At 35.9% G+C, this 14,060-nt stretch overlaps 1 protein-coding gene across 1 annotated transcript in view; it reads right to left on the bottom strand.

The window, feature by feature from the left end:
• prkci (protein kinase C, iota) overlaps positions 1–14,060 on the bottom strand; it is a 77,453-nt gene that overhangs the window by 17,911 nt on the left and 45,482 nt on the right. Inside the window, exons 7-12 of the mRNA XM_028794727.2 lie at positions 8,646–8,694; positions 7,974–8,029; positions 3,163–3,339; positions 2,609–2,706; positions 1,950–2,036; positions 283–418 (exon numbers count right to left, since the gene is read on the bottom strand). Of these exons, the coding sequence (XP_028650560.1) occupies positions 283–418; positions 1,950–2,036; positions 2,609–2,706; positions 3,163–3,339; positions 7,974–8,029; positions 8,646–8,694 (603 nt within the window). The remainder of the gene's footprint in view (positions 1–282; positions 419–1,949; positions 2,037–2,608; positions 2,707–3,162; positions 3,340–7,973; positions 8,030–8,645; positions 8,695–14,060) is intronic.

Below are 14,060 nucleotides of genomic sequence, written 5' to 3'. Positions count from 1 at the left end.
GCTTGCCAATTCCTAATCTCCTATTAGAACCTAACATAGACCTGTAAACATCCTAATCCTCTTGTTCCAAAACAACATGTGCCACATCCTTTGTCAAAAATTAGCTAATGTTGACAATTTTTGGTAAATATTGCACTTTACTAGTCACAGTGTTGAAACGTGAAACATACCTTACACATGCCATAGTCAGTAAGTTTAATGTGCCCTTCTAATTAGCTAATGTTGACAATTTTTGGTAAATATTGCACTTTACTAGTCACAGTGTTGAAACGTGAAACATACCTTACACATGCCATAGTCAGTAAGTTTAATGTGTCCCTCTGAATCCAGAAGCACGTTGTCCAATTTAAGATCTCTATAAATGATTCCCCGTTCATGAAGATAATTTAATGCCAAGCTAATTTCAGCAGAATAAAATCTGAAAATGCAAAAACAATTTAAAAAAAAAAACTTCACTAGATCTAAAGGGCTATTAGTGGCTCAAAATATTGTATGCATTGAAGCTAGTAACCAAATGTTAAACTAAGACCAACAATAATTACAAAATGATATGGAATAAAACTAACCTATGTGAAGGAACATGTATATATTTAGTATTAAATTAGATTTATGTTACATCATTAGAAATGAAAAATAAGCTGCTCTTAGAAATGTTGAATAAAGAAAGATTTGTTAATTTTCCACATTCTTTTGCATCTTTATTTTTTACAAATCTTGATTGGCATTAGGAGGTTTGTAACACTGTACACAACATTATACATTCAATAGTGGAATTAATCAGAAATAGGGTTAAGGCAGCACATTTTGAATAAAGAGTACTCAATGTAATAATACTAAAACATTAAAGCATCACTATGGAAAGTAAAAACATAACTGGCATTCCATTGGGAGTTGCACCTTAAAATAAAATTATGCAATTAGAATTGCATCACTGCTTTTTGCAGATGACATGGTCCATTTAGCTTCATTGGACTGTGAGCTCCAACATGCACTGGGGAAGTTTGTGATGAAGTCTGAAGAGGCAGGGACGAGGATCAGACACCTCCAAATCAGAGGCAATGATCCTCTGTAAGAAAAAGAAGGGATGTGCTCTCCGAGTGGGAGGTGAGTTGCTGGTTTGGGGTTGTGAGTGCATTTATGCGGTTGCTATACCGAAGTAGTGTTGAACTAGGAGCTGAGCCAGAAGCCAACGCTCTCGATTTATCAGTCAATCTATGTTCCTGCTCTCAACTATGGTAATTAGCTTTGGGTAATGACCAAAAGGATGAGATTGTGGGTACAATGGCCAAAATGAACTTTCTTAATATGGTGGCTGGGCTCTCCCTAAGAGATGAAACAAGCGGACATCAGGAGAGTCTAGGAGTTGAGCCGCTGACCCTTGACATCAAGAGGTGCCAAATGAGATGGTTTTGGCATCAGAAACAGATGCCAACCAGATGCTTCCCTGTGGAGGTTTTACATTCACGACTAGTTGGAAGGAGACCCCATGGAAGACCTGTGCTCACTTTGAGGATTATATCACCCTTAAGTTAGTAAGTGTGGCTGGGGACAGGGACGAATGGGTATCACTGCTAAGACTGTTGAACTTGTGACACAGTCCTGGGATAAGATACGGAAAATGAATGAATGAATGAAACTAAGCAAACAACAAAAAAAGAACAAAAAAAATGCAGTGAGCCCATGTTCTTGAATATATGGAAAATGAATAAGTAAATATATGAAAAGTAGAGTTTTACAAATGCAAATAATAAACATAAGGCTGTATTTGACTTCTTTGTATCACAAAGATAGCCAATCTCTAAAGGAAACAAATTATTAATGTAAGCATCTAACAATATAAAAAGTGATCAGATTTTAAATGACGTCTCCTGCAATGTCAGAAACACAAATACTGGAACATTAAATTAAGCTCAATAAAAAAAAAACGTACAGAAACAAAAATGTACTACCTGGCATGTTCTTCAGGAAGTTTCCGCTGCCGTTGCATATGGAACATTAAGTCTCCCCCATTCACATATTCTATAACGAAAAAAAGCCTATAGGAAAGAAAAATAAATAACCTGATTCCATTAAGTAATGAGACCTATTGACAGTTATATATACTAAGATTCTTTTCTCAAAATTTGTCCAGCTTCAAGCTCAATATCAACAAGATATGTGTCAAGGATGACTTATTCAAATATGATAAATACTCTTTCCAGTATTTTCTGAATTGACCAGTTTTACTAGAAGAATCAGTGCCTTCATTTTGGCTCTATTAAGATTATTTACAATTCAATTTAAGTGATTGTTGTCAAATAATCAATCACATATTGATTACAGAACGTACAGTATGTAGTTTCAAAACCAGCAGCAAAGGAAATAAAAAAGAATAGCTTAGCATGCTTGTGAAAATACCTACTGCAGAGAGTATTACACCAATATTATTTTTTATTCTGTTAAAGTCCTTAATGGCAAATACTTGAAGTGGTGAGCTTCATCTGGGTATCACAACACCATAACATAAATTACACTTAATAAGAAAAAAGGCAACCTTTTGCTTTGCTGGGTCTCTCACTTTCTACTACAATGTCATCTATTTGCCTGTTATATCTGTAGAAAGTCCCACCTGCTCTCTGTTTGGAAACAGGAATGCAATCCCACGAGGAAGGGGTGATTTGATGCCTGCTCAAAGACGTGCTTTTCTGTCTGAACCCAGTCAATGTCCTGAGGAAATGACAAACAAGAAAGGTTAATTAAACTGGTTAAACAACAAAAGGCAAACACCTAATCATGAATTTCAGGAGAAATGTTTTACACACACACACGCACGCACGCACGCACGCACACACACACACACACACAAAAACAGGTAATGCAGACCAAAGTGAGCATGCCCTGCTGATTTCAGATGCTAGAGATGATATTAGTATTTAATTAATTTTAAAATAAATTATATGAGTAAAATAAAAGGAATGAGTGTTTTTTGTTTATTTTGCAGTGGCATAAAACATAGATATGCAAATATAAAGCAAATGGTTATGTATGCATCTTTTCTGTCTTAAAACAGAGAAATGATCATTTATATTAGTTATTGTAAACTAAGTTATTATAAACATGCATACCATAAACTTGTGAAGCATAAACTCACACAAATGAAAGGAAAACAGTATAGTGAGTTACCTCATCATCATTCACCAGTTCCTTTTTCACCACTTTCATTGCATAGATTCTTTCAGTTTTTTTCAGTCGTACCAATAAAACCTTAGCATAGCTGCCTCGACCAATAACTCGAATTAAGTCAAAATCAGCCAGCCCTAAACTGCTAGGAGCTTTGCCACTTTCTCTGCTGCTCATAGCCTAAAAAAGGAGAGGGAAAAAAATGATTATAATGCAGGCTGTTTTTATTTAATATTTACAGTATATGCGAATGTATGCAGTTATGCATGCAGTAATGCAATTGCTCTCAACATTTTTTGTCAAAAATCCCTTTACTGAATTTTTCCACAAATTGTATATTCCATTTTTTTCCTTCTGCAATACATACTGTAAATGAAATGAGGACCTGATTAATCCTTTACATAGTGTTAATAATAAATCAAACTGACACACAGAAAAAAAATAATATAACTGACACTGGTATTTACAATTTTGTTACTCTGGTAAGCTGTGATGTACTGCTTGTATTTGATTTTAATTTATCTCTAGTCCATTTCTCCACTTTGTCTTGTAGATCCATTACAGCAAATAATGTCTCACAAGGGGAAATGTGTCCAAAGGGTATTAAATGTTTTAATCTTTTTTTGCTATTTCAAAGTGCTCCATTTTCACATAGCACCAAACCTTTAATGCTACGTTTTGAAATTAGATTTTAAATTTCCTAACCAGAATCATTAGCGGATTAGCAGCATCACTTTATCAACACTGGTACTCCGCAGGTTAGTGTGATGAGTTCTTTCTGTAGTTATTGTTCAACTGTGACCGTGTGACCAGACACAGCCATAATAACTAATCTCCAATATGTTGGTGTGGCGCTTGCTCAGCTCAGGACACATTCATGCAGAAAAATCTAGAGAGCTTAAGACTCTTACATTTACTTCTTTAGCAGATGCTAAATCGACTTATGAAAGAGTTCTACAAAAGTAAACATCAGTTCGGGAGACAGTTTAAGGTCAAGAGTTACAGGACAAGGTTACACAATTGATCATTACAAGTGAAGAGCTCATTTTGTACATTACTATATTTATGTTACCATTGGCCTACCTATCTGTATCTGTTTTATTTAATGTAAAGTGATGGAAAACATACATACTACATGCCTACTCATACTACATACTCTTTCCAAACTGTAAGCATTTCTCTGTAAGATCTCACTAAAAACACGTTTAAAGTTAGACCCTCATGAAACGTGACAGTGTGCTGCATATTGTTCAAACAGGCAAGTAGGAATTTCACTTCACTATGTAAATGTGACAGTACACCCAATTTCAATTATGCACATATCTTACAAATATTATAAGCCATGACTGACCAATTTTTATTCTTGAATTTGCCAAGCTGAAATGGGGGGTGGGGGAATCAACAAATTCCATATCTATATTATTTGCTCCATGGGAAAAGGAAATGGTTTTGGGGGGAGACCAAAACAAAAAAACAAAAAAAAGGTTGGGCTGCAATTATGTCTATGTCATTATAACATCTTTAAAATGCATTTTAGGTTTACCTATAAACACAGACACAGATGGCTTTTCTCATTGCTTCTTGAGATGTTTCTATTAAAAGATTTAAAATAGTAATTCAATGTTTTGTATCAAAAAGCTCTTTGAGATGAGCATACTTTGATGATTACTACTAACTAATGTTTAAACTCCAAAACAGATGAATAAAAACTAAACACAAAAATCCAAGATAATGGATTTAAATGTGAAAAGAGCATAATTATCCAAAAACTGACAATATGTTGGTGTACTCTCTCTTTTTTTGCTCAAAGCTCCTTTAGGTTCAGTCCAGCACCTCATCCTCCTCAATTTTAGGCCTAATTTTAATAAGTATGCTTAGAAAGACACATGTTACAAAGTCACTGCTCTGGAAAATATTTAACAAGGTTTGGGGAAAGTTAATTAGCTATCTGGGGAAAGTTAATTAGTTATCAAACTTGGACAAATGGTGAACTTACATATTTTAATAACAATTGTATTTGTAATATATTACTAGCTCAAATGTTTGTAATTCTAAATTTTTAGACATCTTTATGTACACCCCGTGAAAACATGACACACACAGTACGCCCAAAACATTCCTGATAAAGACATTTTGACTAATGAATTGTGACTTTATCTATCTATTCCCATATTGACACTGCCACTAAATAAAACTCAGCAACAATAACTCCTGAAGTTCAGCAGCAATGTTTATATTTGTCCTTTGCCTGATTTGTTTACTCCATCCAATTGGGTGGCGTTTCATGATACAGATGGACAATGACCCAAAACATACAGCCAAAGCAACCCAGGAGTTTATTAAAGTAAAGAAGTCACCTGATCTTAACCCAATTGAGCATGCATTTCACTTGTTGAAGACTAAACTTCAGACAGAAAGGCCCACAAACAAACAGCAACTGAAAGCCGCTGCAGTAAAGGCCTGGCAGAGCATTAAAAAGGAGGAAACACACACACACACAGTATATACACTGCCTGGCCAAAAAAAAAGTCGCCACCAAAAAAAAAGGTCACACACTCTAATATTTCGTTCGACAGCCTTTAGCTTTGATTACGGCACGCATTCGCTGTGGCATTGTTTAGATAAGCTTCTGCAATGTCACAAGATTTAGTTCCATCCAGTGTTGCATTCATTTTTCACCAAGATCTTGCATGATGGGTGCATCACTTCATCTGCCTCTCTTCTTACCCTGATGCCCATCACTCTGGAACAGGGTAAATCTGGACTCATCAGACCACATGATGTTCTTCCATTGCTCCAGAGTCCAATGTTTATGCTCCCAAGCAAATTGAAGCCTATTTTTCCGGTTTGCCTCACTGATTAGTGGTTTTCATACGGCTACACAGCTGTTCAGTCCCAATCCCTCGAGTTCCCTTCGCATTGTGTGTGTGGAAATGCTCTTACTTTCACTATTAAACATAGACCCGGGTTCTACTGTTGTTTTTCTTCGATTTGATTTCACCAAACGTTTAAGTGATTGCCGATCACGATCATTTAGGATTTTTTTCTGGCCACATTTCTTCCTCGAAGACGATGGGTCCCCACTATCCTTCCAGTTTTTAATAATGCGTTGGACAGTTCCTAACCCAATTTCAGTAGTTTCTGCAATCTCCTTAGATGTATTCCCTGCTTGATGCATGCCAATGATTTGACCCTTTTCAAACAGACGAACATCTTTTCCATGACCACGAGATGTGTCTTTCGACATGGTTGTTTAAGAAATGAGAAGCAACTCATTGCACCAGTTGGGGTTAAATAACTTGTTGCCAGCTGAAAGATAATCGCCCATGCAGTAATTATCCAATAGGAGGCTCGTACCTATTTGCTTAGTTAAATCCAGGTGGCGACTTTTTTTTGGCCAGGCAGTGTATATACTGAAATGATATGTTTTAAACATCTAATCTCTTGGCTGACAGCCCTACCAGAAACAAAATAGGATACAGCAGACAATGCCGAGACTAATAAAATACACTTCCAGGGTATTTATTAAAAACGGATTTAGTATGTTGTATTGATGAGGTTAAGGTTTTTTAAGAGACCAACGTATATTTGTTCATACAGATTTGGAATAAACCTTAATTTGAGTCAAATTAAAAACAATAATTAGCATTATATTTCAAAAGTGAATCACAATAAATATACACGCTAACACACATAAAAATTATTTTTGATAATATCGAAAATTTTTATTCTGATAATTCCCAGGCAGATGATGATTTATTTATAACTATCCAAACAACCATCAGACCTGCTGTTTAGTGATGTTTGATTGCAGTATAATCATAAAATACAATTAAAGCTGACATGAAAGGAAATACATTCCTAAAACAATAGATGAAAGTTTCCTGCAAACTCTATTCTAAAAGCTTTATTTTATATTTCTCTAAATGTTCTTTTTAATGGAATTAAGATATTTGCATGAGGTCAAATGAATAAAAATAAACTCGAACATTATCAAAACTAAATGAGATTGGCATCTCCGGTGCCTGGCTCCTTAAAAAAAAATTACCATAGCAACTGTGTTAGTGCAATGAATGTGTAACTCATAATAACTACAGCAGCAATCACTAGTAGTTAAGCTTCCGTTAATAAAATAGGCAGGCAGGAACAATGGTTAAGACCTTGGACTTCAAACCATGAGGTTGTGGGTTCAAATCCCACCACTGACACTGTGTGACCCTGAGCAAGTCATTTCCCTAGCATATGTCTTAATTGGAAAAACAAAAAGAAATGTAACCAATTGTATCTCAAATGTTGTTAAGTCACTTTGGATAAAAGCGTAAGCTAAATAAATAAATGTAAATGTAAAATTGCCTAATACACTAATACCTGAGGTTTGGTATTGGCTACTTATTTAACCAAGGAGCTTAGTGACAGATAAATGATAAAGAGAAATTAATTTCTGACTGTACCAGTTTTTTTTTAAAATGCATCCATTAAGGCATTCCTTAACCTGCATTTTCTTAAGACAAGAAGATTCTCCTCATTCAGTATCCATTTTTATCTTTAGACTAAGTACTGGGGGGTAAGATACTATTACATCCTTTTTGTGATATAAACAGCACAACCTCACTCAGTACTTAAAAAAAGGGCTTTTAACAGTATACTGTATTACATAATCTAACAAATAACTCTTTGGGGATGTGAGAAAACCCAAAACAACAAAAAAGGACATGCTAACTCTATACAGACACAGTGACCACATAAAACTGCTTGAACATCTCTCATTTCTTCCATAAATCTGAAAAATGTAGTTCAACATAATCATTTATTACCTCTTTTTCTTCTCCAACATGATCTAGATGTTCATGACTTGATTTATAAGGAATAACTGCAAAATAAAAATGTTAAATCAAAAACTACACGGTAACAGATTATTATTAATAATTAGATACACATACATATTGCAGCACTTTTCATGAACGGTAAAAATGTTTAGAGAAAACATTTATTACCATAAATCTAACAAATCAATTCAATTTAACAATCCAAAAATAGCTATAACTTTAAAGGATCTTAAAAACAAATTTAGAAAAGTGTTGAAAAAGTTATACTTTAAAGCACAAATAATTAAATCAGTAATTGTTTTTAAATTTTTAACTGTAATGAAAATAATGAATTATGTAGGAGCAAAACAAAAATGAAGGAAAAGCCCATATGCCATATATATTATTTCTAAGTTTCTGATAATCAAAAAATATTCTCCTTTATCTAATATGCATACAGCTTTGAGCTGGGGCAGAGGGATATTTCTTCTAAATGGATCAAACGTCATGATTGCTTTAAGATTGGTGTAAAACAAACTATGTGACTTTATCCTATACAGTCATTGGCATTTTTATAGAACAATGTTTTTGCTTTACTGATTTTTTTTACATTTAAAAGAAAAAAAAATACATTGCAGTTTCAAATTTTCCAATTCAATTTTGCATAAAAATATACCTTACCAGGTTCAAGTGGATCATGATGAGCTGGAGGTACAGGCATTATAGGTTCCTGAAACAGAAAGTCAGGAGTTTAAAAACAAGTACATTAGTACATAGAAACTCATAATTAGATTTAAAGTATAATATAAATGAAATGGTTTTGTCTCTTCTAAGAAGATCTGACTTACTCTATATAGCTGAATGTCACTCTGTCAAAGAACAGATGATAAAAAAAAAAATGTAAACAAAGAATTTGACTGGCCAGGTATAATATGCATGTTCTTTCCCACATGGCTAGCATGAGCTTTTGGCATTACTTTTCCTGAGGGTTTGACATTCAAGCAACTGAATTTTATAAATATATATGAAATTATAATACAGCTAAACTAGAAATTTGAATGAAGAGCCTTGCACTTTAAGGTATTAATTACTCATTAAATATATAAAGTGCAATGAACCAATATTAAATTATTAAAATGGGGCAATTAATACAGAACCTTCTAAACCTCTCTTAACCTTCACGGACGGGGCAAGAGCCACAACTTGTGCCGGACTGTTTAAAAAAACCAGATAGATAGCCAATTTCACTAAAAGTAGGTCACTGGTTCTGGAACCAAGATTTTTACTGTGGTACAATCTTCCTACTACTCTGTAATGCATCATGGAGATACCCTGGGCAGGAAGTGGGATACTGGCAAGTCCCTGGCTAGGTACTGCATGAATGAATTCAGTTTACATGGACAAAAGTATATGTAAGATTACTTCAAGCAGCAGACAGTAAAATGTTGACTGCTGTTTCTGTTCATATTCCTAATAAATATTACAAGTATTCAGCATTCTAAAAGTTGATAGATATTGAATCCAAAATGATACCATTTGTTGCCTGTGTAGTCCATTTGTAAAATGCCAGTGCTTACAAGGGTAATAAAGAAAACATCCGTAGGAACATGAAAATGTAGTTAAGATATTGTGACTGTAGGACACTGAATAACAATCTGATCTTTCAGAACAGAAAAAAATCTTGTCGTTTGGTAACATTTTAAGTAAGAGGTACACTGGCTAATATATATATATATATATATATATATATATATATATATATATATATACACACACACATACACACACACAGTGGGGCAAAAAAGTATTTAGTCAGCCACCAATTGTGCAAGTTCTCCCACTTAAAAAGATGAGAGAGGCCTATAATTTTCATCATAGGTATACCTCAACTACGAGAGACAAAATGAGAAAAAAAAATCCAGAAAATCACATTGTCTAATTTTTAATTATGGTGGAAAATAAGTATTTGGTCACCTACAAACAAGCAAGATTTCTGGCTCTCACAGACCTGTAACTTCTTCTGTAAGAGGTTCCTCTGTCCTCCACTCGTTACCTGTATTAATAGCACCTGTTTGAACTCATTATCAATATAAAAGACACCTGTCCACAACCTCAAACAATCACACTCCAAACTCCACTATGGCCAAGACCAAAGAGCTGTCAAAAGACACCAGAAACAAAATTGTAGACCTGCACCAGGCTGGGAAGACTGAATCTGCAATAGGTAAGCAGCTTGGTGTGAAGAAATCAACTGAGGGAGCAATTATTAGAAAATGGAAGACATATAAGACCACTGATAATCTCCCTCGATCTGGGGCTCCACGCAAAATCTCACCCAGTGTGGTCAAAATGATCACAAGTACGGTGAGCAAAAATCCCAGAACCACACGGGGGGACCTAGTGAATGACCTGCAGAGAGCTGGGACCAAAGTAACAAAGGCTACCATCAGTAACACACTACGCCGCCAGGGACTCAAATCCTGCAGTGCCAGACGTGTCCCCCTGCTTAAGCCAGTACATGTGCAGGCCCGTCTGAAGTTTGCTAGAGAGCATTTGGATGATCCAGAAGAGGATTGGGAGAATGTCATATGGTCAGATGAAAAAACTCTACTCGTTGTGTTTGGAGGAGAAAGAATGCTGAGTTGCATCCAAAGAACACCATACCTACTATGAAGCATGGGTGTGGAAACATCATGCTTTGGGGCTGTTTTTCTACAAAGGGACCAGGACGACTGATCCGTGTAAAGGAAAGAATGAATGGGGCCATGTATCGTCAGATTTTGAGTGAAAACCTCCTTCTATCAGCAAGGGCATTGAAGATGAAATGTGGCTGTGTCTTTCAGCATGACAATGATCCCAAACACACCGCCCGGGTAACGAAGGAGTGGCTTTGTAAGAAGTATTTCAAGGTCCTGGAGTGGCCTAGCCAGTCTCCAGATCTCAACCCCATAGAAAATATTTGGAGGGAGTTGAAAATCCGTGTTGCCCAGCGACAGCCCCAAAACATCACTGCTCTAGAGGAGATCTGCATGGAGGAATGGGCCAAAATACCAGCAACAGTGTGTGAAATCCTTGTGAAGACTTACAGAAAATGTCTGACCTCTGTCATTGCCAACAAAGGGTATATAACAAAGTATTGAGATGAACTTTTGTTATTGACCAAATACTTTTTTCCACCATAATCTATATATATATTTCAGCATGTCTGTCTGTTGGTTGGTTGGTTGGTACGTTTACATCAGTGTTTTGATTGGCTGATTTGTTTTCTGTGCCCCTGTTAGGTTCCATGTGTTTTGTGGGTGGTCCCCCAGAGGCGGAGCCACCTGCCAATCACCAGGTGCCGGTTTAACCATTGCGCCAAAGCAGTCATATGTTTATGCAAAGAAAACAAGCAACTCTGCTTACAAAATAGTGTATGAGAAATGCTGCATTTCTACCTAATGGACAAATTGGGGAGTAGCTACATATGCCACGACCCCGTCAAAGAAGCAGCTTATCCTTACAAAAGGTACGATGCGTACTTTTGACATTTGGAAATAGCCCATATTATGCTTTAAGATTTTTCTCTTTTAAGTGTATTAACTTTATGTTGGCATGCTTTGGCTGCCGTCGCGAAGTCTTATGAGCACTGGTGGCGGCAAACTAAAAGCTGGATAGCCTAAACAGCTGTCCAAGAGACCTGCGTGTCACACGCTATTGTTTGGGCTTACACTATTTCCAAAAATAATGTTTTTGGTGGACAAATGTCTCATTCACTTTATGATTAGGTAATCATTGACAAAACCTCTGAACAACATATATTGCCAAATATAATATCTCAAAACCAAACCTCTGCGAATTCGATGCCATTGAATATCGATTTTGAAAACCAAACCTCTGTCGAACTGATATCCTGCCTGGCGAAGAGCAAGAATACTTATCGATTGATTCTGTTGAAGATTCTGAAGGATGCATCTCTATATCCTGTTGAATTTCTCAACACACTTGCTATTTCTGGGATGCCACCTCATAAATTGCGTTTCAAAGTTGGCTCTCCAATTATTCTGCTGCGTAATATCAATGGACATGAAAGACTTTGCAATGGCACACGACTTCAAGTCCGACAACTCAAGCGAAATTGCTTGCTGGCTTCGATCCTCACTGGAGCCCACAAAGGCAAACTTATTGCCATTCCACGCATTCCTTTGGTTACGAAAGATTGTGGACTGCCATTTCAACTTCGACGACGCCAATTTCCAGAACAATTGGCCTTTGCAATGACCATTAACAAGGCTCAAGGTCAAACAGTTCAAGAGCTTGGTGTTTACTTACCCCAACCAGTATTTGCTCATGGTCAATTGTATGTTGCCTTATCTCGAGCAACTTCAAGAAAGAAGATCAAGCTCTTAGTTGGAAAAGATTGCCACGAGGATCAAGATGGTCTTTGCATCAATAATGTAGTGTACCAAGGGATATCCACTTAAATACTTGAATAAACATAGTTTACGTATTCGTTAAGTATGCACTGATTGTGTTAATGATTCATAATTTTATTTTGATAAAGATAAGTCGTTCATTTTATGGCATGTAACACTTTCATACATGACTTAAACTAGAAACAACTTTCATTATGTTTATTATTGCCTTGGAACTAAGATCCATACAGCTCAGGTGGTAGAGTGCACACTACCCTTGGTCGGTGGTTCGATCCCGGATGCCGGAACAAAGTTAGGACCTAACACCACCTACTGTCCACCTGGGTTCGAATCCCGATTCGTCGTGTGGCACAAATAACAAAAAAACATTTTATTACTAAATTTAATCATGGTACAAATAATTTTGCACTTAATGACTTTTACCCTGCAACACTGATAAAAGTCGCCTGCAGCCCGTCCTTGACAGGCACGACTACCTCGTTTGCAAATAAATTCTTCAAAAATCAGACAATGTGATTTTCTGGATTTTTTTTTCTCATTTTGTCTCTCATAGTTGAGGTATACCTATGATGAAAATTACAGGCCTCTCTCATCTTTTTAAGTGGGAGAACTTGCACAATTGGTGGCTGACTAAATACTTTTTTGCCCCACTCATATACATACACATATATATATATATATATATATATATATATATATATATATATATATATATATATATATATATACACATACATATTGCCCACACCTGCCCTGCCTTTGAGTCAATTGTCCAATTACTTTTGAGCCCCTGAAATGAAGGGACTGTGTTAAAAAATGCTTTAGTTGCCTCACATTTTTATGCAATCATTTTGTTCACCCCACTGAATTAAAGCTGAAAGTCTACACTTCAACTGCATCTAAGTTTTTTCATTTAAAATTCATTGTGGTAATGTACAGAACCAAAATTAGAAAAAAGTTGTCTTTGTCCAAATATTTATGGACCTGTGTATATATATATATATATATATACATATACATATATATATACACACATATATACAGTACTGTGCAAAAGTTTTAGGCAGGTGTGAAAAAATGCTATAAACAAAGAATGCTTTCAGAAATATAAATAATGATTGTTTATTGTGATCAATTTACAAAATGCAAAGTGAGTGAACAAAAGAAAAATCTAAATCAAATCAATATTTGGTGTACTACCTTTTGCCTTCAAACCAGCATCAATTCTTATAGGTACACTTGCACAAAGTCAGGGATTTTGTAGGATTATAGTCAGGTGTATGGTCAACCAATTATACCAAACAGGTGCTAATGATCATCAATGTCACATGCAGGTTGAAACACAGTCATTAACTGAAACAGAAACAGCTGTGTAGGAGGCTTAAAACTGGGTGAGGAACAGCCAAACTCTGCTACCAAGGTGAGGTTGTGGAAAACAGTTTCATGTCACGGCAAGATTGAGCACAGCAACAAGACACAAGGTAGTTATACTGCATCAGCAAGGTCTCTCCCAGGCAAAGATTTCAAAGCAGACTGTGGTTTCAAGATATGCAGTTCAAGCTCTTTTGAAGAAGCACAAAGAAATGGGCAACATTGAGGATTGTAGACGCAGTGGTCGGCCAAGGAAACTTAGTGCAGCAGATGAAAGACACATCAAGCTTTTTACACATCGAAATCAGAA

The sequence above is a fragment of the Erpetoichthys calabaricus genome, chromosome 2 (genome assembly GCF_900747795.2).
Source record: "Erpetoichthys calabaricus chromosome 2, fErpCal1.3, whole genome shotgun sequence".
Classification (NCBI taxonomy): Eukaryota; Metazoa; Chordata; class Cladistia; order Polypteriformes; family Polypteridae; genus Erpetoichthys; species Erpetoichthys calabaricus.
The sequence above is the reverse complement of the archived record's forward strand: the minus strand, read 5'-3'. Positions and strand labels throughout refer to the sequence as shown.